This window comes from Capricornis sumatraensis, chromosome 4 (genome assembly GCF_032405125.1).
Source record: "Capricornis sumatraensis isolate serow.1 chromosome 4, serow.2, whole genome shotgun sequence".
Classification (NCBI taxonomy): domain Eukaryota; kingdom Metazoa; phylum Chordata; class Mammalia; order Artiodactyla; family Bovidae; genus Capricornis; species Capricornis sumatraensis.
Window position 1 is genome coordinate 89,490,159 of NC_091072.1, and position 24,283 is coordinate 89,514,441.

The window sequence follows — 24,283 nt, forward strand, 5'->3', positions numbered from 1 at the left end:
AACTGATGCTTTTGAACTGTGGTGTTGGAGAAGACTCTTGAGAGTCCCCTGGACTGCAAGGAGATCCAACCAGTCCATCCTAAAGGAATTCAGTCCTGAATATTCATTGGATGGACTGATGCGGAAACTGAAATTCCAATATTTTGGCTACCTGATGCAAAGAACTGACTCATTTGAAAAGACCCTGATGCTGGGAAAGACTGAAGGTGAGAGAAGGGGACGACAGAGGATGAGATGGTTGAATGACATCACCGATTCAATGGACATGAGTTTGAGTAAACTTTGGGATTTGGTGATGAACAGGGAGGCCTGGCGTGCTGCAGTCTATGGGGTTGCAAAGAGTTGGACACGACTGTTAGACTGAGTAAACACTTGAAATTAATATTGTAAATCAATTACACATCAATTTAAAAAAAAAAGACTCCTGACTTCTAGACCTATATATCTGGTTACTTAATAACTTTAACTGGATTTCTCAAAGACACTTCAAAGTCGAGATAGCTAGACTGTGAATTTAGTCTCCACATTCCCCACCCCAACCTCTTCTTGTGTTTCCTATCTTGAGAGTGGTACTTTCCTCTTTAAGCTGCCCAAATCATACACATGTGATTCCTGACTTCATCCCTTCTCATGCTTTCCATTTCCAATCCATCTCAAGCCCACTTGATCTCATCTACAAAATCCTCTTGCTCTACCCACTTCTGTCATCTCATCACCACCTCTCCAAGTGATCACATATCACTAGAGCTGTCTCCTCTTTGCTAGCCTCTCTCTGGTTCTCTCTCATGTGTTTCAAAACAAAGGCACTGACTGTGACGATGTGACGATGCTCAGAACACTCCGTCTTGCTCTTACTAGATTCCTAACACCATCTATAAGCTGTTCTGTGGTCCAATCTCTGGCCTTCCTTTGCAATTTCGTGTCATATCACATCTCCCCTAAATGTAGTTCCTACGCTCCATCCTTTTTGCAGTTTAAAACTCATCACAAATTCCTCCAACCAAAGGGCCTTTGCATGCACTATTCCCTTTTACCAGAATGCAATCCCCCCTCTCTTTACTCAGCTCAGTCTTTGCTCAGCTAACTTCTACATGGCCATCAAATTTCAGCTCAGTTGTCCTCTCCTCACGGACACCTTTGCTGACAGCCAATCCTGGGCCAGACTGTTTTGTTACATGCTCCAGAGAACCATGTGCCTTATTCTATTTGAGTCTGAAATAATAAATTTTTAATTAATTTCTATCTTTTCTGCTGGAGTAATGTTTAATATCACAGGGAACACAGGACTATCTTTGCACAGTGTGTGGCACCGTACCTGGCACATAATGTATGTTTACTAAGTCTCTGTTGAATGAATGAAATGATCATCCTAGTCCTGATGTTAGCAACTATAATCTAGTTCAAGTTTGCAAACAGAAAGGCAAAACAGAATATATCTAATAAATACGGTCTTCATTCTTTTCTTCAGACCTTCTCCTTTGACCATTCTGCATATTCATTCACCCAACAACTAATCACCAATGGGGTCAATGTAGAGTGCTTATTAATAGATTATTAGTTGCTTATTAATAGATTTTTTAGAAAAGATGACTAGTGATTTGAAACTAGCAAGGTTTAAAAAGTATTTTTAAAAATGAACAGGAGAACACTGTCTTCATTTCACAGAGAAGAGGATTTCTTCTTTATGTGATTTTATTTACAAAAATATTTATTTTTTGACTTATTTGGTTACATCAGATCTCCCTTGTGTGCGGGATTAGTAGTGTGGCACAGGCTTAGATGTCCCAAGTCATGTGGGATCTTAGGTCCCTGACCAGGGATCGAACCCACACTACCTGCACTGAAAGGCAGGTTCATAACCACTGGACCACCAGGGATGGCCCTCCTTTATCTTTTTTAAAAAAGAGATAAGGACTTTCTTTGTTGCTGGCGCTTAGTGCCTAAATTGTGTCCAACTCTTTGCAACCCCATGAACTGCAGCAAACCAGACCTCCCTGTCCTTCACCAACTCCCTGAGTTTGCTCAAACTCATGTCCATTGAGTCAGTGATGCCATCCGAACATCTCATCCTCCGTCATCCCTTTCTCTTCTGTTTCCTTAGGTGATGCAAATTCAGGAGCTGGACAGGCCAGCGTCACTCCTGCATACACACAGATGCCATCCTTCCTCTACTGGTTCTAACATGCAACTTGAAAGTAAAAACATCAAGTTCTCTTTATTTATAACAGGTAAAAACTGCAGTATGGTCATCTAATATACAATAAAAAAACAAGTGTAATTACATCCTTAACAAAAGGACAGCCAGCATGTTTTCTTCCATAGCACAGAATTACTGGTTTGTCTCCACGGTTGGTCCTCATCATCTGGTCCATTTTCCTCCCAGGAATTTCCTTTTCAAAGGAAGACAGTCTTCAGGGCAAAAAATGTTTATCAGACTCTAGTTCCAGTAGTATATATTTTATTCACTTATAGATCCACAACCACCCCACCACACACTATCTTGCTCCAGCCTTCCTTGAATCCCTATTGACATCAATCATTTATTATAACTCTGCCCCAACATTTATTATAACCCCCCAAGTTGCATTTACAGTTAAGAAGAATCTGTAAATGGCACAAATCAACTCAGATGTTACTGCACAGAAGTCAAATGATCCTCTGAAATACTGAAGTACTTTTCTCCAGCTTTTGGTAAACAATTATATGTTCATTTAAAACACAGAGAACATTCCTTAGACAAACGTAACTCCTGAAGCTCATCTAGCAAGACAAATTGCTTTGTATTTCTTAGCACAATAAAATGTATCTTTGGAAACTGAGAAGAACCAAAATTATTTAAAACAATAACAGAACACCACACATAAAAATCACACAACAGAATGACTGATACATTGAAATTCTGTCAAAATCGATTTTAAGTGAGGCTTTGCATTTCAAATAGGCCAGTAAAAAAAAAAATGGTCCTAAAAGGTGTATTTTATACATGTGACCTTTCATCCTCCAAAAAGCTGTTTTTCTCACTTGAAGTTTCTAAATAACATTTAGAAAAAGAAATATTATAAGAGGGATTATCCGGCTCAGTCAATTTATTGTGAGAGGTTATCAACAACTGCTTTGAATTCTCAAATGTCAAGAGTGGGAAGCCAGTAATAGATTTGGCAGTTCAATATGTGACACTATTATATTCTTAAGTAAAATCATGTATTTCCCCTAGAATTTATTTAATTATCTCTTTAAAAAAATTCATGGAACTTATTAAATATTGACTATTTCTCTACTTCTCTTTCAAATCTTTCCTCATATCTTCATCAAGTTTCTGCTTAATCTCTGATAACATCTACCTTGACTTGCTGCTCAAGAATTTTCCTTAGCCCACTTAGAAAGGCTGACACAATTCACTCCAAACCCTTCAGTGTCGAAGATACCTCACATGTGGGCGTGGGGGAGTGATGGCTGGGAGGTAGTCTTAAGCAATTATTAACATGAATTGCTCAAAGAAGCCAGGAGAACAGTCACCAGGATAAGAAGAAACCTGCTCAATTTCTCCTGCAGTCTCTTCTTTGAGTCGTTTAAACATGGAGCTCTTTTATTTTTGAACTTCATGTATAGTTTCTAGAGCTCACTGAGAGCTCAACAAGAGAACACCCATAGAAACTGTAGTTTTTTTGATAACATTAACTTCTTATATCCACTTTCTACTAGAAGAAGAATACTTTTAGAACTGGTTTTTGCCTTATGATCTCCTTTACTGCACTTTGCTTTCCAATAATCATATGTCATTTCTGTAAATGAAAAAAGCAAGAAGTTATACTAAAACAACTAAAATAGAAATGCTAGCCTTAAATTCTGACTTGAATACTTTGGCTTCAATTATAATAGAACTCATATTGGGGACCACCTATGAGCAAGTTGAGGAATCCTATGTGTCCTTCCTTAAAAGCCATTACACATTTGTGGTACAGTGATCCGAATTTCTTTGTCACCATTATAAAACTTTAATTTCATGTACTTCGTTTGATATAACCAAACCATCCTATATACTTCATAGAATAACCTTTGAAAAGAAGCATGAGCCATGCTTTAGAGGATAAAGTTTTTCTTACAAGGTACTCTAAAAGAGAAAGTTCTATTTATTTTACTTTTTAATTAATTTTATTATTATTATTTTTTGGTCACGCCACACAGCTTGCAGGATCTTAACTCCCTGACCAGGGATTGAGCCTGCACCCTTGGCAGCAAAAGTATGGTGTCTCAACCACTGGACCACCAGAAAATTCCCAAGTAAGTCATATTTACGAATAAAATTTCTTTTGCATGACTTTTTGTAAATGATCGTTTAATGAATTTTGCAACATAATTTTCATTTCTTCTTTGAAAGTAACTTGCCCACCTAATACTTTTTTTGTTATGTTCAGGCAACTTTTTCTCTACAAAAACCTAATTAAGGACGTTGCACCAATTTACTCTTACTTCCTTCTTGTTCACTGAGTTTAAAATGGGTGTAGGCAAGAATGCCAAATAATGTACATAACATGCCAAGACCCTGATTAATTGACAGTGGATCCTTGAATAAAACATATCCTCCAAATAAAGTAATGCAGAACTTGAAGTGTCCAAACATGTTATAGCTGAGGTTTATAGATAAGGATAAAAAAGAATAACAAGCTACATGTTTTATATTCTCTCTCCTCTCTCTCTCTCTCTCACACACACACACACACACACACACACACACAGCTAAGGCTTCCAACGGCTGGAGAGAAGTACATGAAACCCAGACTGAAGAGCAGCTCCCAAGTTTAAAGAACAGGAACTTCAGTGAAGCCCTGGGTGAATCCTAGTTTCTTCAGGTAGCTTTCAGTAATTAATCAGTGATAGGAGACTCCCTCAACTACTCTCCCTGCTGACCTCCCCAAACAAGAGAGAAGGGGCTGCGATACAAAGTTGGGAAAGGGATTCAGAACAAGTTACAGAGAAGCTCTTCTGTAGATCAATTTGTGTTGCTGTTTTATGGAGCCATTTCAAAACTTCCCTTGGCAAATGAGGTGAGACGTGTAAGGCGCCAGAGGGCTGACTCAAGGGCAATACAGCCAGTGTGCTTAAGCTTAGGAAGGAATCAGGGACAGGGGAGGACTAGCCCTGAGCACCAGTGACTTGCCAGGCACTAGGCCAGATGCATATCTGACACCATTTTATAATATTTAAGCGTCATATTTCCCTTCACTGCAATAGCACTCTTCTCATTTACAACAGTGGAGGCTCGAGGATTTTAAGTAACTTAGCTGACAGAATTAATAAGTGGCAGGGCCAGAGGTCAAACATAGATGGGACTATTTAACTCTAAAGTCCATGTCTGAGTTGAATTTACTCAAGCTGAGTTGAAGTTACTGCTCGTAACTTGCTGCTGGATTAAGGCATTTCCAAATCACTGTTCATTTAAAAGGCTAACTAAAGACACAACTGGTACCTTTACAAGTTATTCTTACTGAATTTTAAATCATTTTTTCTATATGAATTAGTACTTTATATTTCAGATGTCTGATATGTACCCATGTACTCTTCCTAATAATACTAGAAAGAGCTACCACTCTGCCCTGGCGTCATTGTGAGGATTAACTAAGCTAATATACACACAGCTTTAAGCACCCAGTAAGGTCCCTATATGTGAGCTATTTACAGCAGTGCTGTGCTGCACTTAGTCACTCAGTCATGTCCAACTCTTTGTGATCCTATGGACTATAGCCTGCCAGGCTCCTCTGTCCATGGGGATTCTCCAGGCAAAAATGGGTTGCCATGTCCTCCTCCCACGGATCTTCCAAACCCAGGGACTGAACCCTGGTCTCCCACATTGTAGGCAGATTCTTAACTGTCTGAGCCACCAGGGATGCCCAAGAATACTGGAGTGGGTAGCCTATCCCTTCTCCAGGGGAACTTCCCCAATCCAGGAATCGAACCGGGGTCTCCTGCATTACAGGTGGATTCTACACCAGCTGAGCTACCAGAGAAGCCCAGTAACAGCGATACTTACACCTAATAAACACCAGCCAGGTGCTGGACACACATTCTCTCAGACACTTACAGCAACCTAATCATGTGGGTACCATGACCCCCATTTCATAATGAGAGTGGGACAGAGATCTCCCACAACTCGCTGAGGCAGCAGCAGAGCTGCACCTGCATGCCTGGACCTGCCCAACCTCAAAGTCCAGGTTCCCTCCTCTGCTAGGAGCCCAACTAAGCAACCAGGAAGTTCCGTCTGGGCAGGAGAGCACAGGTCAGGTCACCAGGGTACCAGTGCTTGCCTCCCTCAACAGGGGTAATTTTCCTGTGGGACAGAGGACCTTCTCAAGGATGTTAATTATAACCACAATAAAACAGGCTTCATTTTCAATTCTGAGCTATCTTCCAGTGCACTGGCTCCCACATGCCAGCATTTCCTTACTCCTCAGCCTTTCTTTTAAGTGGTCAAGGTCTGTTAAAGGTATTTATATGAGAGGAAAGGCAAACTTAAAGAAGTTCTTCAGTGAATCCTTTTGTAAATTAGGGAAAAAAAACCAGGAGCATATTCAACATCTCCAACTCCTCTAATTCTGCACTTTCTTCCAGTCGGCTTCCACCTGGACATTCTGAAGTTCTTGTCAAAATCATCAGTGCCTGCACCTCACCAAGCCCTTCCTCAATTGCCTGAACCTGACCTGGCAGCAGCCTTGGACACAGCTGACTCCCCTCCTCCTCACTTGGTTTCTACACCCTCTCCTCCTTGCTTCCACCTCAACTGCTCCTTCGCTGCCCCCTCCGCCTGGCTCCTGTCATCTCTGCAAACTCTAAACACTGAAGTGACCCAGGACTTGATCTGTAGACACCATTTTTTCCTCTTCTTGTGTGCTTAGTAATGTCAGTCAGACTCACTGCTTTAAACCACATCTACACACCACCAAATCTCTCCAGAATCCCTCTGGCCAAGACCTCGATCTTGAATTCTCTGACTTGTTTCACCCCAAACTGAGCACCTGGTCTTCTTCCCCACCTCCACACCTCCACACCTCCACACCTCCACACCTCCACACCTCCACACCTCCTCCGAGCTGTCCTATTTCAGTCCATGCCAACTGTACGCCAGGGACTCAGGCTCAAAGCTGGCTGAGTCAGCCTTCTTTCCTCTCTCATTCTCCACATCCAGTCTGCCTGCAAAACCTGCTGGCTCTACTTGGAAATACATCCAGAGTCCAATCACTTCTCACTGCGTCCACTGTGACTCTCCCGGTACCAACGCAGTGCAGCTTCTAACTTGGCATACTGCAGCAGCAGCAGATGGCTTCCCTTCATCTCTTGCCCTTTTCAATGCAGTAGTTCTCAACTGGGAGTGATTCTGTCGTCTGGGCAAGGACACGTTTTTGGTTTTCAAAACTGGGGAAAAGGGTGCTACTGCTATCTGGTGAGTGGAGGCCAGTAATGCTGCTAAACATCCTCCAATGGACAGGACAGGCCTCTGCAACAAAGAACTGTCTGGATCAAAAGGTCAGTAGCACTGAGGCTGCCTTGCCTGTTCTCAACACAATAGCCCAGAGGGATCCTACTAAAACAGACATAAAATCATGTCATGCCCTGCTCAATGGCTTCACATCTCATGTAAAAGCTCTGCTCAGTTTGACCCCCTATTACTCCTCCTCCTAAAGCCACCCTGTGCTCCCCCTGCTCCAGCCACACAGGTTTCTTGTTCCTTCCAGTCTCTCGCCGGCTGTTCCCTGTGCCTGGCAATGCTATCCATCCCACTCTGCGTGGAACCACCTCACTTCCTTCAGGTCTTTACTCAAAAGTATCCGTTTTGCTGAGGCCTTCCTGTCTACCTTGCGTAAAACTTCACCCTGTCCCCAATATTCCACAACCCCTTCCCTGCTTCATCCTTCTCTCCTATCACTTGACACTATCTAACCCTGCATATGCACATTTCATTCCTTATTTATAGCCTTTCTCCCCAGAACTTAAGCCTGTGAGAGCAGAGATTTTTGTCTCTTCAGTTCACTGTATCTTCAATGCCTGACATACAGTAGATACTCAGTATGTGAATATTTACTAAGTCAAGGAATGGTTTACACTGGGCGTTCAGTTAATATTTGTTGAATGAATGAATGGACGTTCTTAGTTAGGGCACATACTTGGATGCCTTGATCTGGCAGCACAAGTCCTGGCTAGACCACCCAGGTTCAAACCTGGACACCATACTCCAAGTGAGTTATTCAACCCCTCTGCACCTCCACTTCCTCTTCTGCAGAACAAAGACAGAATTTACTTCACTGAGCTGCTATAAAAACTAAATGTTAATACACAGAAGGTGTTTCAAACAGCGCCTGGCACAGAAGAAACGTTAAGTGTTGCTTTTGTTTTTTTTTAAATTATTACTATTAGAACTGTTATTTATTGATAGCTGTCAAATGTGCTGTTTTATACTTTGTGGACAGCTCAGTGTTCACTCAATATAGGTGAAATGCTAAAAATGGGCAGCTGAGTTTGATTAAGATCTTCAAGTCATGACTTCACTTCTTAATGTGAAGTAATATTGAGAAAAGCAGGCACACCCAGCCAGACAAGTACAAAAATAAACTCACAAGCCAGAGTGACTGGTCTGAAATTATTGTTACTTAGATTAACCACTCCTTTGTATTATTATTAAACCATCAATAACTGAAAAGTGATGGGAAACCTAAGTATTTACCTCAGTATTCACTCAACAAATGTTTATATGCAAGGACTGGTGCTCTGCATTAATTCTGATACGGGAAAAGCTCACCTATTCCTTAAGAAAATTCAAAAGCATTTATGATGCAGAAAGCTGACCCATCTCCCCAGTTCACAGTTTGTTAAATCTCCATAAAGACTAAAAATAACCCAATCTACTCAATTTAGGCCATGCAATAGTAAGTGTGAGACTCAAATAAAGAAATCAGTGTGACAGAGTTTTGGAGAATATAAAAGACAATACATTTGTGAATTGTTAGAAAAAGGATACGTGACTGGTGAAGTGTTCCCAATGATCCAATAAATCGACAAGTTCACCATGAAAGCTATTACTCCAGAGAGCAGGACCATCAGCTACAAATAAACCAAAAGAATCATTAATGAAAAGCAGCTGCAATCATTACAATCATCAAGTGAAAATATACTTCATCAGGAACTTCTGTCAACCATTAAAAACCAAGACCTTTTTTCTGGCCACACCGCAGTGCCTTGTGGGATCCTAGTTCCCCGATCAGGGTACCAAAACTGGGACCCCCTGCAGTGGAAGCGTGGAGTCCAAACCACTGGACTGCCAGGGAATTTCCCAAAGTAAGATTTTTAGAAAGAGATAATCAAGTTCAGAGAAAGCAAGAACTGAGCATAAAAAAGCAGAATGAGTAGTATTTGAAACTGCAATTTTGTCTACAAAATGCAATGGAAAATTCTTCAACAATATGCTGACTCTGAATGTAAACTGCCAGGTTAGTTTTTCTTATCTATCCAGTGAAAAATTATTTTGTAATATTTCCTATTATAGAAGTAATATATATTCATCATGGAAAAATTAGAAAAAAAGATGAGCAAAAAGAACATAAGGGATTTTTTTCCTTCTACTTTTACCGAGATGTAATTGACACACAGCACTGTGTAAGTTTCAGGTGTACAGCATCATGATTTGACCTACACACATTACGAAATAGGATTCCCTTGTAGCTCATTGGTAAAGAATCTGCCTGCCATGCAAGAGACCCATGTTCGATTCCTGGGTGGAAAAGATCCCCTGGAGAAGCAAATGGCAGCCCACTCCAGTATTCTCGCCTGGAAAACTCATGGACAGAGGAGCCTGGCAGGCTACAGTCCATGGGGTCGCATCTGTTGGACACGACTGAGCAACTAAACCATAAACCAACCAACCATTATGGAATGTTTACCAGGGCAAGAATAGAGAACATCTACCATCCACACATATATAAAATTAAACATACAGGGAAAAGTATTTTTCCCTGTGAAGAGAACTCATAAGGAATTCTTATAATCCCAACCACTCAGCACAGTTAATACACTGGCATATATCCTTTCACACCTTTTTTCCTTTGAATTGCTCATTTTATTCTTATTTAAATTGAATCAGTAGGCATTCATTCGACAAAACTAGCCCAGGCCTTATAAGGAACACAATGGGTTCTTGCCCTCAAAGATTTCAGAAACCACTCAAGGACATCATAAAAATCTTTATAATATAATCACAGCTTATACTTACATAGTGCTGACTAAGCAACAAGAATTGTTCCAAATATATTACATGTACTAACTCATTTAATTGTTGCAAACAGCCATGAGAGAATAAAATAGTTTCCCTTTTCACAGACAAGAAAGCAGCACAAAGAGGTCAAGTAACTTGCCTAAGACACACAGTTAGTAAGTGGAAGGGCCAAGATCTAAACTCAGGGCAGTCTGATTCTGGAGTCTGCTCCTAACTGGCTCTGCTGTGCCACCTCTTAACCAAATGAAGCTTCCCCAGTGGCTCAGCAGTAAAGAATCTGCCTGCAATGCAGGAGGCTTGCACGAGATGCGGGTTCGATCCCTGGATCAGGAAGAGTCCCCAGAGAAGGAAATGACAACACGCTCCAGTATTCTTGCCTGACAGTTCCCACGGACAGTCCATGGTGTCAGAAAGAGTCAGACACAACTGAGCAACTAAACGACAGTGCAATACAAGACGCACAGCTCAGGCAAGAAGAGAAAATCAGTCTTGAGCTCTAACCTCATTAACAGGCAAGCAGAGAGCAGGTTCTATAGGCTCCTCTAGACAGGAGATGTCCTTTTGGGCTGGAATAGCAAGAAAAGTCTTTGGATTTCAAATGCATGTTTAGATTAGAAAAAGACATAACAGGGGCAGGAAACAGTATGGGTCAAAGCAGAGGAACGGAAGCCGAGGTGTGTGTGTGGGACATGGGTAAACCTGCTTGGCTGAGGATGGGAGACAATGCGCTGTCCCACTGTAGACACGCATGACATTCTGTCCACACATATCCCACAATTTCATGTTAAAAGTTAGAAAACAAGTCAGACAGAGAAAGAAATATCATATATCGCTGATATGCAGAATCTTTAAAAAAAAAAGATAAAAATGAACTTTTGTATAAAACAGAAACAGACTCACAGACTTAGAGGACACACTCATGGTTACCAGGGGTGAAGGGTGGGGAGGAGGGATAGCCAGGGAGTTTGGGATGGACATGCACCCACTGCTATATTGAAGATGGACGGCCAACAAGGATTTACTGTAGAGTGCAGAGAATTCTGCTCAATATTCTAAAACAACTAATGGGAAAAGAATTTGAAAAACAACAGATACATGTCTATGTATAACTGAATCACTCTGTTATATACCTGAAAATAACATAACACTGTTAATCAACTGTATGCCAATATAAAATAAAAAATTTAAAAAAGGTTATAAAACCATTATCTACGGCTGAAATAGAATTTAGAGAAAATATTAAAGTTACAATTTGAATTATTAAGGAGTTTAAATTCCAAAGAAAACATGTCATATTTGAAGACTCTTTCTGTCCCATATGGGTTTTCTCAGTTTTTAAATCAGTGCAGTTGTAACTAGACCAGGGGAGTTGGATTTGCTATCTTTTAATTAGAAACAGTAATACCTTACTTTCTTTTTTTAAACAACAGTGAGGCCCACTAAATTTTTAACTAAGAGAAATTTGCCCCTTAAAGATTTTAAAAATTGTTTCTAGGAATGTATCATTGTTAATTTTACAGAGTTTACAGTATGTCACAAGCCTGTTTCCTGATGACCTTCACATCATTAAAAACACAATTACACTTTGAGACAATGATGCCCTCTAGAGACAGTGAAGGTGACTCTCCCTTATTCAGCAGTCTCAGACTGCTGTGCTCTTGTTTTTTTGACCTTTATTTATGGTCCTTCTGCTGAGGTCCTCATTTTTAAATGTCAGAGGACCAGTCACATAAAGCCTCTCCCCTCCTAGTCTAAGGTACCCAAACTACAGTAGTTTGATAAATTACCACCACCTACAAAACAGACATGCCCATGCCCTGCGTTAAATGTATGGGAAGCAGAAGTTCCTTTCGTAAGTAGGGGGGCTATACTTTCTAACTTTATTAAAACAATGTCCCCAAAGTACAGACCCCTTTAATCTGACAATTCCATTCTAAGACTCTATTTCACAGAATAAAAAGGCCCAGTTCCTAAGGCCACATGTACAAGGCTGTTTACACAATACTGTTTATGGTAGTTAAGAACTGTAACTATTATACAGTCATCAAAAGAATGATGTGAAGATATTTTTATGAGACACTGTTAAGTGAGAAAAGCAAGATACAGAAAATCATAAGTCCCTGCTAACACAGCAGGGTCCCAGTAAAGCCTTGCTTGAATTTCTAAAAAAAGAAAATTTGTGTAATAGGATCCCACTTTTGTAAAAGAAACAAGTGTATAATTTAAGTATACATATGTATATGTATACTGGGCATGTTGTATGTGCTTATATGAGGGTATGTACAGCACAGAGAAAGACATGCAAGAACAAACACTAGGATATTAACATGACTTAGAATATTAACATGACTTACTTTAAGGAGAACGAGTGGGGTAATGGGATGATGACGTGTGTATGGGTAGCGGGGCTGGGGAAAAGGAACCCAGGATAAAAACAGCATAAGTAATACGGTTACACATATATGAAATTAAATATACACACAACGTGCATTTATCTGTGGATTCAAAAAGATCCATGAAATGATCGTTACCAAAGTAGTAAAGGTGATTATCCTAGTGTGGCAGGATTCACGGGGACTTTCACTTTATAATTTTATGTATGTTCAAAAATATATATAATATGAACTATGCATATTATTACAATAAAATCAACAAAGCTATATTTTCGTTATAAAAAAATAAATGCCCCAAATATTTGTGGGCTACACAGCTTGGCACCACTGTGGGAGGTGACTGCAGCCATAGTGGAAAAACCAATGGTTTTCCCAATAGTCATGAATGGATGTGAGAGCTGGACCATGAAGAAGGCTGAGCACTGAAGAACTGGTGCTTTCAAACTGTGGTGCTGGAGAAGACTCTTGGGAGTCCCCTGGCCAACAAGGAGATCAAACCAGTCAATCCTAAAGGACATCGACCCTGAATATTCATTGGAAGGACTGATGCTGAAGCTGAAGCTTCAATACTTCGGCCACCAGATGATGTGAAGGGCCAATGTGATGCTGGGAAAGACTGAAGGCAGGAGGAGAAAGGAGCGACAGAGGATGAGGTGGTTGGATGGCATCACTGACTCAATGGACTTGAGTTTGAGCCAGCTCCAGCAGATAGTGAAGGACAGGGAAGCCTGGCGTGCTGCAGTCCACAGGGTCGCAAAGAGTCAGACACAAGTGAGCGACTGGACAACAAATAGGCTTGCTTAGCATAGTAACCAGGCATCGGAAGACCTGAATTTTAGCCCTGGTTTTACCACTGACTAGCTGTTGCACCCTAAGCGAGTCCCTTAATCTTTCTCTGCCTCAGTTTCTTCATCTAAAGAATAATCTCTGGGCTTCCCTGGTGGCTCAGTGGTAAAGAATCCACCTGCCAACGTGCAAGAACAGGTTCAATCCTTGGTCCGGGAAGATCCCACAGGACTCGGAGCAACTAAGCCCATGCACAGCTACTGAGCCTGTGTTCTAGAGACCGAGAGCCCCAACTCCTGAGCCCACACGCCATGACTACCGAAGCCGCACGCCCCAGAGCCCACCTCCGCAATAAGAGAAGCCGCCGCAATGAGAAGCCCGCACACCGCAACTGGAGATGAGCCCCTGCCTGTCGCAGCTAGAGAAAAGCCTGCGTGGCAACAAAGACCCTGAACAGCCCCAAATAACTAACTAAATAATTAAATTTTAAAGAAAGGAATAATCTTACCTTGCCTCCCTTAAAGTGTGATTTTAAAGATTAAATGTGAGAATGGATCCGAGCTAGCACTCTGAAAACTAAAAATTGCATTAGTAATTATTACTGTCTTGTTTCTTAGACACCCACCCAAACAATTAGAACTTACCAAAGCAGAGACTGACCAGGGACCAAATATTCCTCCTTCTGCGAACACTGGCTCAAAGAAGGGCACAGCGATCAGCAACATGGCAGACGACATCGGGGCCTGGTAGTACAGCAGCTGCATCGAGTTTACTTGCAATTCATGCTGTTTGGCTCCTACCCACTGAAATTCAGAAGAGAGAACAAGTTAGGCAGAAAAAACTACGGTACTCAACAAAGAAAAGATGCAATTTTGGCCACAAACACGGGAATGAGGGGCAGGGCTCAGGGAAGAAGAAATGCCTAAGATATCAAAGATCAATAATATATATGTATATCTTGTAAGCTCCTTGGATAAAAGGAGTTTTCTATATTCCATGTCTGATAATTGATTTTCTTACTATTAAAGGAGGAAAAAAAAATCCTCTCTTCCCTCCAGATCCTAGTAAATGTGGAAAATCAATGCATAGGTATCAGAGATCTTGGGAAAATTAGGCAGGTATGGATATTTATAAGCAGGAATAAGCAGGCTAATCTTCATAAGCAGGTTAAGAAGGAACACAGATGCACTGTCAGACTTCATTTCTTTCTAAAAATGGCCCCCAAAATGAAGACTGGGAGGCAGGGCGGACTCTTGACTGGAGACGAACAGAAACCTCATTTATCCCAGGTGGCCACCAACGTGTGTGGTCAGAAAGGTATGTGAGGGCTTTTCGTTAACTTCAGAAAACTCAATCAGTGGCAGAGTAGAAGGAACCTCCCTCTCTATGGCTGACTTTTCTGTGAATAATCCCCCCTAATAAACTATAGATAATCACAACCCCTAAAAAGGCTATGCTTAGAACAGACACTCCACAGCCTCAAACCCTTTCAGTTCTCAAAATGCTTCAGAAATATAACTGAAAAAGAGGTTTTAAAGAAAGTTTGATAGGACTGTCTGAATATAATACCTAGCAAGAACAGCCAGGCTTTTTTGAATAACTGCTCCTACATAATTCTTTTTCCTGCAGGTCCGGGTATCCTGTTACATAAACGCTAAGTCTACAGAAATTCACCAAGACAAAAATAGAAGAGCAGGAAATGTGAAGCATTATCCTGCCAGCCTTACTAAGAGTCTGCTGTGAACATGAAGGACAAAGAGTTGATTCTTTTGCTTGGGACACCACAGTGAGCGAAAATGAAGGCAGAGGGTGTACGCACAGCCCTGCGTGGCCTTAGCAGCCTCTATGGGCAGCTGCGGGTCTGACACGAGATAGCAGGCCTGGAATGGTGGTGACTCTCAGGCCTCCACTTGCCCTCACTGCAGTGCAGCCTGGCTTCTGCTTGTCACCCTTCTCATGAAACTGCTCCCCGACAGGGCACCTTCACCTCCAGCGGCCACACTGATGGACCGCCCTCGGCCCCCTTCCAGCTGGAGCCCTCTGCAGAACCTGCAACTGCTCTTGGAAGAACCTGACCTCTGGTTTGTGTGGCTTTCTCACTCACCTCTTCCTTCCCTACTATCTGTAAGGGAGATGTCTGGCTTTCCTCTTTTACCTCCCCAACTTATCTTTTCCTATCTGCTGACACCTAGAGCTCTGACCTTCTTCCTTGAGCATCCTTTAAGTCACTCCTTTAACAGCTTACTGATCATTTCACTTAGATCATCTGCAGGGGCTTATTTAGGATTAAGCTGATTACTTTTTTCCCCAAATGAGCTCCTCCTGTGTTGCTCCAATAATTAATGATATAGTCTCCTCCAAGGATCAGACTCATTTTCAGTAGGGTCTGCACTCTCACATTCAGTTGGGTCTTACTAATTCTTTCTCCAAAAGGTGTCTGGAGTTTGATTTTTCCTTTCCATGTCCAGTACCACTGTCCTTGTTCATGTCTTTCCTGTCTTCCCCTTAAACCATGGAGCACTTCCTGACTGCTCTGCCTGTCAACCTGTCTTCCCTCTTACTCATTCTTCACTGCAGCCAGAAGTTTCTAGAACACAGGGAATGATCAACTCACTGCCCTCTCTGAACTCCTGTCCTGGTGCCTGCAAGATAAAGGGCACACTTCCTCCACATGATACTCAAGACTCTGAAATCTGGTCTCACCCACCCCTCAGCCTTGTCTTTCCACCAAGCAACTACAGTCCAGTCTCACCAAAAAGAACCAACTTCTCCAAAAATGCTCTGTATTTTCACACATCATTGCAAAGAAAGACCTCTGCTATATTACTCTGCTAAGCAAATTCCTATGCGTTCTTCAATTTGAACTTTCCCATAAAGCCTTACCTCACCACCACCTCCTAGCAGAATTGTCTCTCTGTGGTGTTCCTCAGAACTTTCCTCATACCCTGAGCTATACTACCTGTGATCAGCTTTCTCCATGCATTTCTTCGATACTGGATTATAGCTGCTTTTCATCTCTGTATCAAGGCTCAGTATAAAGCAGAAGAAATGTCTGCTGAATGGAGGAAAGACTCAATCATCTTTCTACAACTAAATCTAACAGCTCTTAATTCATCTTAACTCATTCAGCTCTTACCTCATCTCTTAATTCCTTTCAGTGCCCTAGTAGTATGAAAAGAAATAACTTGGAAATTATACAAGGATACAATAGGAAAATACAACTTTCCTTAAAATGAATTTTGTGGGGAATATATCTCTTCTGTAACCATACTTTTACCATTTACCAATAATCAAAAACTTTGCCCATAATTTAGTCTAGTCTACAATCATTCCTTGGTCAATCTCATTTCAAATATCTACCTGAGACATACAGAATTCTTTGATTCCAATCTATATCAATTTTGAAACTTGTCTGAACAAAAATGGTCATATTGGCGTGGCCAGTGAGTACTGTGAGTACTCTGAATTGAAGTTATACGTAAAGGATACAAGAAATTCTAACGTTCAACAAATAAAATTTCCTGCTCTAACAAATAATTCATACTGAATCAAAAAAGTCCATTTAACAAAAAGGATAAATAGTATCTAATGAAAAATTTAAACTCATTGAAGTATGCCTAAATGCAGTTTTCTTAAAGCACAAACCTGAGCTTCCTCTGATTTCTCTCTGTAGTAAAAGAATATCTTGGGGCTAAGTGACAAGACTGAGTGGGTGCTCCTGCCTTTCATGTCACTGCTCTCTTTTATTTAAACTGCTTCTCTGCCACTAAGAAGTTTATTCAACCCCAGAATTTTCACATAACAATGTTTCTGAACTAACTAGTACTAGAAAATGCTAAGGCTGCATTATTAAATCCCTAACATTCATAATAAAAATGCCTTAGTATACAACTAGTGGATGCTTGTGAACAAAGTCAAATTGATCCCACATTTGGCTCTGATTCCCCATGCAGGCATACCCAGAATTTTCAGTCCAAGGTTTTCAGTATAGAGAAAATACTGTTTCACTGTACCCTTCGTCATTCATTATTCTTTTCCCCACTATATAAGAAACAAACAAAAAATACTTGTTGAGATTTTACGGTAATGAAGTAAATAAATCCATGAACAAGTTTTCAGGCAAGGCATCAGGCTAGCGCAAGAAGTGAAATACCCATTGCTATAATATACTAACAGAGACAAGTGATTAGAATATACCAGCTGTAACAGCGGTATATCTTTTGAGGCAAAGATTTATAAATCTGAAATTTTCCTTTCCTGTTCAATTTTTTGGATCTGTATTTACTCCTTCACAGTAACATCATAATTAAAGAGTAAATGATAAATACCACAAAACCCATGAACACAATCCTCAAGTAAAAAAGTCTTATTACTATTTTGTAAGGATTTCCCAAAACACATTATACCATCATCTGAAACTCAGACTGTAAACTGTGGGTATCATACACTTACAAACAGGTAGGGAGATACTTGGTGAACACCATACACCCACATTTCTGTCTCCTTTCTTCTCTCCAACTTGAGTCAGACAATTTATGCAATTATGCTTTCTTCCCAACAGTCTATTGTCTCTATACTGTATTGCCTAAACCTTGGGGCCCAGCTTCAAAATTTATGAAACCTGCTAAAAGGCACATAAAGAAAAAAAAAAAAATTACCAACCACTTGATAAAGGGATGTAACTAAAACACCAAGAGCAGCAAACACCGTTCCAAGGAAATTAAACTTCACATCGTAATAAGAATTTAGGATTACACCTAAAGTTATAGGAATCTGTAAAGAAAAAGAAGTAAATGTTGTTCAGATTAAATTTATGAGACATAAAATTAGCATTCCTTTCACAGTGTCTTACAAGGTTAACCATAAAAATGTCACAGGAAACAATGAACCTCTACAAATATTCTCCCATGTGAAAAAAGAAAGAAAACTGTTAATCCTACTTCCTCAAAGTTGAATGAAATAATTCTATATTTTTGTTCACATTTACTTTTATTTAAAATTCTGGGTAAAATAATGAGTCGATGCATTGCACTTTGCATGAAAATACCACATGCAAACACATCAGAGTAAATGGACTACAAAACTAGTGTCTAAACATAGAAATACAAGGGTATAACCAAAAACAGCATTAAGATTTTAAGTTCTGTAAGTTATGAAGTACTAAAATTATTTTAGCCCATCTTTATGTAAAGACTATGAAACCTCTGCAGTATGTCAACGCAAACATATCCTGAGAGACATTTAACGTTTATCATAAAGTCAGTTTGAGATTTTCCACTTAATCCGATACAGATTTGCATCACTCAATACAGCTTTCTTTCTTACTCAGAAATCACAGCATAAGGATTTTCCATCAAACAGTAGTTACTAAAACTCACACAAGTACACTCTACTGTGCTGAAAGCCCAACAGAGCGCCAAGATGGCTTTTTTTCACCTTTCCCAAATAAGCGTGAAGTTCACAAATGACTCAAGTGTGGATTTTACTATCACGGGAAAGAGGATGGCGCAAGGTTACGCAAACTTGCCCGGGGAGAAAGATGGTCCAGGTGAGTTGTTAGAGGCGCACCTCACCCGGCTGAAGCTACTCACCAGCGTGAGCCGTATTTTGGTGGAGAAGGTTTTCTTGTAGCAGAGGGTCTGGATGACTATGATTACCGGCGTGGTCATGGCCTTGGCCAGCTGATAGGTGCCTATGGTGTTATTCTGCAAAGATAAGTTGGTGAAGACCACGAAGCCACAGAAGCTGAGGGCCAGGAGGAGGAGCTTGGAAGGCGGCAGACTTTTGGGGGCAAAGATGTCCAGCTTCTGGCAGACGTACAAGCCCAGCCAAGTGACCACGAAGTGAACCAGGGTCAGGCTCATGTTGGGGAAGCCGTAGTGGACATAGATCCATTTGTTAAGGAACACGATGCAGATGGACACCAGTAGATTGAGTAGGAGCCCGGCCGCGATGCGCCCGTTGCCCCGTACTCGATCCGCCAGCGATGCCATGACTCTCGCGTAGCCAGGGGCCGTCAGCCTCGGAAAGGGGCGCCCGGCCTGTCCCCGACTGCCCTCTCCCTCCTCCTCGGCCGCCGCGTTCTCGCAGCCGCCGGCTTCACGGTCCGGCTGCGGAGAGACATTCGACCTTCGGGTCCCAGCAGAGTAGCAACCTCAGGGAAGCACACATGCTCTGCCGCCGCCCATTCAGTCTGCGACTACGCGGCAACACGTCCCGCGCGCCCCGCCCCCTTTCATCCGTGGTCACGTGGCTCAGGGCACCCGCGCTTCCGCCCTCGAACAGTTAGCGGAGCAGCTAACCTGCGCAGGCGCGTGGCGCTCTGGATGAGGCGAGCCGAGTCCTTCTTGCCGTACCACCTGAGTTAGCTAAACCCGGCTATACCAATCTGGGACCCCTTTCTTGTTGGACATTTCCTGTGTGTTGTTTTGATCGACTTGTTAGCTACTGTCAGTTCTGAGCAAATTTAGCCCTTATGAGACAGGGGAAAGCATTACTTCTTGAAAGCATATTTTAAAACATTTTACTTATAAAATCTAAACATACGCAAGAGTAGACTGTAGGATGAACCTACGTATATGCTCATCGTAGGTACTATTCAGATTTTTTTTTAAGTTTGGCTTTTCATTGTTCTAGAAAAATGTCCATTTTATTTAGATGTTCTAATGTATTTCGTCAGAACTGTGCATATCTTTTACCATATTTTCAATTTATTTCATCTGTTGTTACATCACTTTATTCTAAACATGCATTTGAGTTTTCTTTGTCCTTTGATTAGTCTTGTGGGTAACTATTTTACTCGCCTTTTCGAAAATTCTGATTTTGCTTCATAACTTTTTTCATTCTTTCTCTCCTGATTTATTCAACAGAAAGTTTAATTCATTTATTTTTATTTTAAAATAAAAAGATGTAAAACTGTGAGTTTCCTCTTTTAGAATACCTTTGGACACAGTCTTCAGGACAGTGTAATCTCATTTTCCTTAATTCTTTAGTTTGATTGACAGTTTTCATTTCCTCTTTGAATTGAGAATTATTCAAATATCGAGCACCTGTTTTGTCCCAGGCACTGTATTTGGTACTTGGGAGATACTGGCAAGTAAAGCCAGACAAAACCCCTTCTCATAGATGTCAGTGAGAGAAGACATACAATTATAAACCAGAACAAATGAAAGTGTCTGAAGAAGTACAAAATATGATTCTATGAATGCATACTAACAGAGCCTGATCTAAGTTGGGGAGGAAGTCATCCCCCAAGGCAATGATTCAAATTAAGATGAGAAGTTAATTAGGGAAAGTCTGAAATCTGGCTTTCCTAACAGGGTCTTCCCGATAACACTTTTCTTCCTGTCATGTCACCACACTCTACCAATTCTTACTAGAATTGTGTGCCTTTTCAATTGTATCTTCACACTGCCATCCTCTCTTCCAGTTTGGATCTGCAGAACTCAGCAGTGATTTACTGTTTACCTCATTTGCTCCCCAGTTAAGAACCTAGCCTTAGATAACCTGTCTTCTTTTAGTCTACTCAATTCACTGTTTCCTTGTGATAACAGATTTAGACTGATAATCTTAACATGATTGGTAAATTTTATTTTTATCACTCCTCTATTTCTCTTAGAATATTTGAAGTTAAAATATGAACTCTGAAATTTGGGTTAAAATATAAAAATATTTAATAGATTACAACTGCCTTCCTTCAAGGCATCCAAGACCCTAACCTCAATTTCTGACATTCACCCAGTTGCCCATTGTTTCAGAACTTTTGCACATCTCCAGGCTGATGTACTTGGGTAAGTGGTTTTCTCTACCTTCCTCACCAAAGCACAAGAGCCCTAATCCTTACTAGTCCCGAAACGTGATTATTATCCTTAGTCTCATTGACAGATGTTGGAATAGAGGTAATGAATGTTATCTTGCAGCTAGAATAGATGAGTTCTGTTCAGTTCAGTCCCTCAGTTGTGTCCGACTGTTTGCGACTCCATGAATCGCAGCACACCAGGCCTCCCTGTCCATCACCAACTCCCGGAGTTCACCCAAACTCATGTCAATCGAGTCGGTGATGCCATCCAGCCATCTCATCCTCTGTCATCCCTTTCTGCTCCTGCCTGCAATCCCTCCCCGCATCAGGGTCTTTTCCAATGAGTCAACTCTTCGCATGAGGTAGCCAAAGTATTGGAGTTCCAGCTTCAGCATCAGTCCTTCCAGTGAACACCCAGGACTGATCTCCTTTAGGACGGACTGGTTCAATTTCCTTGCAGTCCAAGGGACTCTCAAGAGTCTTCTCCAACACCACAGTGCAAAAGTATCAATTCTTCGGCACTCAGCTTTCTCCACAGTCCAACTCTCACATCCATACATGACCACTGGAAACACCATAGCCTTGACTAGACGGACCTTTGTTGGCAAAGTAATGTCTGCTTTTCAATATGCTCTCTAGGTTGGTCATAACTTTTCTTCCAAGGAGTAAGCGTCTTTTAATTTCACGGCTGCAATCACCATCTGCAGTGATTCTGGAGCCCCCCAAAATAAAGTCTGACACTGTTTCCACTGTTTCCCCATCTATTTCCCATGAAGTGATGGGACCAGATGCCATGATCTTAGATTTCTGAATGTTGAGCTTTAAGCCAACTTTTCCACTGTCTTCATTCACTTTCAAGAGGCTTTTTAGTTCCTCTTCACTTTCTGCCATAATAAGGGTGGTGTCATCTGCATATCTGAGGTGATTGATATTTCTCCCAGCAATCTTGATTGCAGCTTGTGCTTCTTCCAGCCTAGCGTTTCTCATGATATACTCTGCACATAAGTTAAATAAGCAGGGTGACAATATACAGCCTTGACATACTCCTTTTCCTATTTGGAACCAGTCTGTTGTTCCATGTCCAGTTCTAACTGTCGCTTCCTGACCTGCATATAGGTTTCTCAAGAGGCAGGTCAGGTGGTCTGGTGTTCCAATCTCTTTCAGAATTTTCCACAGTTTCTTGTGATCCACACAGTCAAAGACTTTGGCATAGTCAATAAAGCAGAAATAGATGTTTTTCTGGAACTCTCTTCCTTTTTCAATGATCCAGTGGATGTTGGCAATTTGATCTCTGGTTCCTCTGCCTTTTCTAAAACCAGCTTGAACATCTGGAAGTTCACGGTTCACGTATTGCTGAAGCCTGGCTTGGAGAATTTTGAGCATTACTTTACTAGCGTGTGAGATGAGTGCAACTGTGCGGTAGTTTGAGCATTCTTTGGCATTGCCTTTCTTTGGGATTGAATAGATTCAAACCCAAATTTCTATGGCTTCCAGCCCATTTCCCCTCCTTTTCATTATGAAAAATTCCAAACATATGCAAAATTAAAAGAGTATGGTGAACCTTCCTGTACCCATCTCCTGCTTCAGTAACTGCCATTTTTGTTTCTAGTATTCCCACCCCATTTAATTTTGAAAGAGCCAATTTAAATTCCCTCAAATGCACAAATCATGTATTATAGTTTTTGACACTTGGATACACTTTATAATCCACACCTCTCTAAAGGTATAGAACTTTTCCATCACCACAGAAATTCCCTAGAAAATCCCCACCCCACACCAAAGAGGAAATCACTATTCTATTTCTTCACCTTAGAATAGTTTTTGACTATTTTAGAACTTCATATAAATTATCATATAGTATTTACTATTTGTGGCTAGGTTTTGCTGAATAGATCAATTATTTCCTTTTCACATTGCTGAGTAGTATGCCTTTGTTTAGTCATTAGACATTTGGGTTTCCAGTCTGACTATTATAAATAATGCTGCTATGTATATTTTCTACAGGTCTTTTTGTGGAATTTATTTTCATTTCTCTAATGTAAATATGTAGGCATGAAATTTCTAGGTTAAAGAGTAGGTGATTATATTAGTCGAAACGTTCCCCCAAAGACTACCCATTTTACTGTGTCCAAGTCAGATACTCCACATATTTTCACACGTTTGGTTGTTAGTCTTTTTGATTTTAACCATTCTGATGGAGGTGTAGTGATATCTCATGGTTTTAATCTGTGTTCACCACTGAGCATTTTTCATGGGTACACTGGTTAGGTATTTGTCCTCCTTTAAGAATCATCTGTTCTAGTACTTTTTTTTTTGTCTTTGTATTATTAAATGACCTAAATCAAATCCCTTGTGATTAAACAGTAGAGTGACCAATAGATTTAAGAGAGTAGATCTGATAGACAGAGTGTCTGATGAACTATAGACGGAGGTTCGTGACATTGTACAGGAGACAGGGATCAAGACCATCCCCATGGAAAAGAAACGCAAAAAAGCAAAATGACTCTCTGAGGAGGCCTTACAAATAGCTGTGAAAACAAGAGAGGCGAAAAGCAAAGGAGAAAAGGAAAGATATAAGAATCTGAATGCAGAGTTCCAAAGAATAGCAATGAGATATGAAAGCCTTCCTCAGTGATCAATGCAGATATAGAGGATATCAACAGAATGGGAAAGACTAGAGATCTCTTCAAGAAAATTAGAGATATGAAGGGAACATCTCATGCAAAGATGGGCTTGATAAAGGACAGAAATGGTCTGGACCTAACAGAAGCAGAAGATATTAAGAAGAGGGGGCAAGAATACACAGAACTGTACAAAAAAACATCTTCATGACCCAGATAATCATGATGATCTGATCACTCACCTATAGCCAGACTCCTGGAATGTGAAGTCAAGTGGGCCTTAGAAAGCATCACTACAAACAAAGCTAGTGGAGGTGATGGAATTCCAGTGGAGCTATTTCAAATCCTGAAAAGTGATGCTTTGAAAGTGCTGCACTCAATATGCCAGCAAATTTGGAAAACTCAGCAGTGGCCACAGGGCTGGAAA

The 24,283-nt window shown here is 40.9% G+C and overlaps 1 protein-coding gene across 2 annotated transcripts; it reads right to left on the reverse strand.

Moving 5' to 3' along the window:
* Window positions 1-4,214: 4,214 nt before the first annotated feature.
* SLC35E3 (solute carrier family 35 member E3) lies at window positions 4,215-19,640 on the reverse strand. 2 transcript variants are annotated; one of them, XM_068970997.1, is made up of 5 exons: window positions 19,029-19,640; window positions 18,100-18,210; window positions 14,082-14,240; window positions 9,008-9,090; window positions 4,215-4,628 (listed from the first exon to the last, which is right to left on the reverse strand). In XM_068970997.1, exons 1-5 carry the CDS (start codon window positions 19,428-19,430, stop codon window positions 4,442-4,444), a joined length of 942 nt encoding a protein of 313 aa, XP_068827098.1. In that variant the 5' UTR covers window positions 19,431-19,640; the 3' UTR covers window positions 4,215-4,441. The 2 variants fall into 2 exon arrangements, with proteins under 2 accessions (XP_068827098.1, XP_068827099.1); XM_068970998.1 differs by lacking the exon at window positions 18,100-18,210.
* Window positions 19,641-24,283: the final 4,643 nt, after the last annotated feature.

What these genes read in the sequence shown, in the direction of transcription:
- SLC35E3 (XM_068970997.1), bottom strand. Translation starts at nt 19,430, where the DNA reads ATGGCATCGCTGGCGGATCGAGTACGGGGCAACGGGCGCATCGCGGCC. An exon ending in CCAAAATACGGCTCACGCTG is followed by an intron (nt 18,211 to 19,028) that starts GTGAGTAGCTTC and finishes TTTTCTTTACAG; the next exon opens with ATTCCTATAACTTTAGGTGT. An exon ending in TTACATCCCTTTATCAAGTG is followed by an intron (nt 14,241 to 18,099) that starts GTTGGTAATTTT and finishes TCTGAATTTCAG; the next exon opens with TGGGTAGGAGCCAAACAGCA.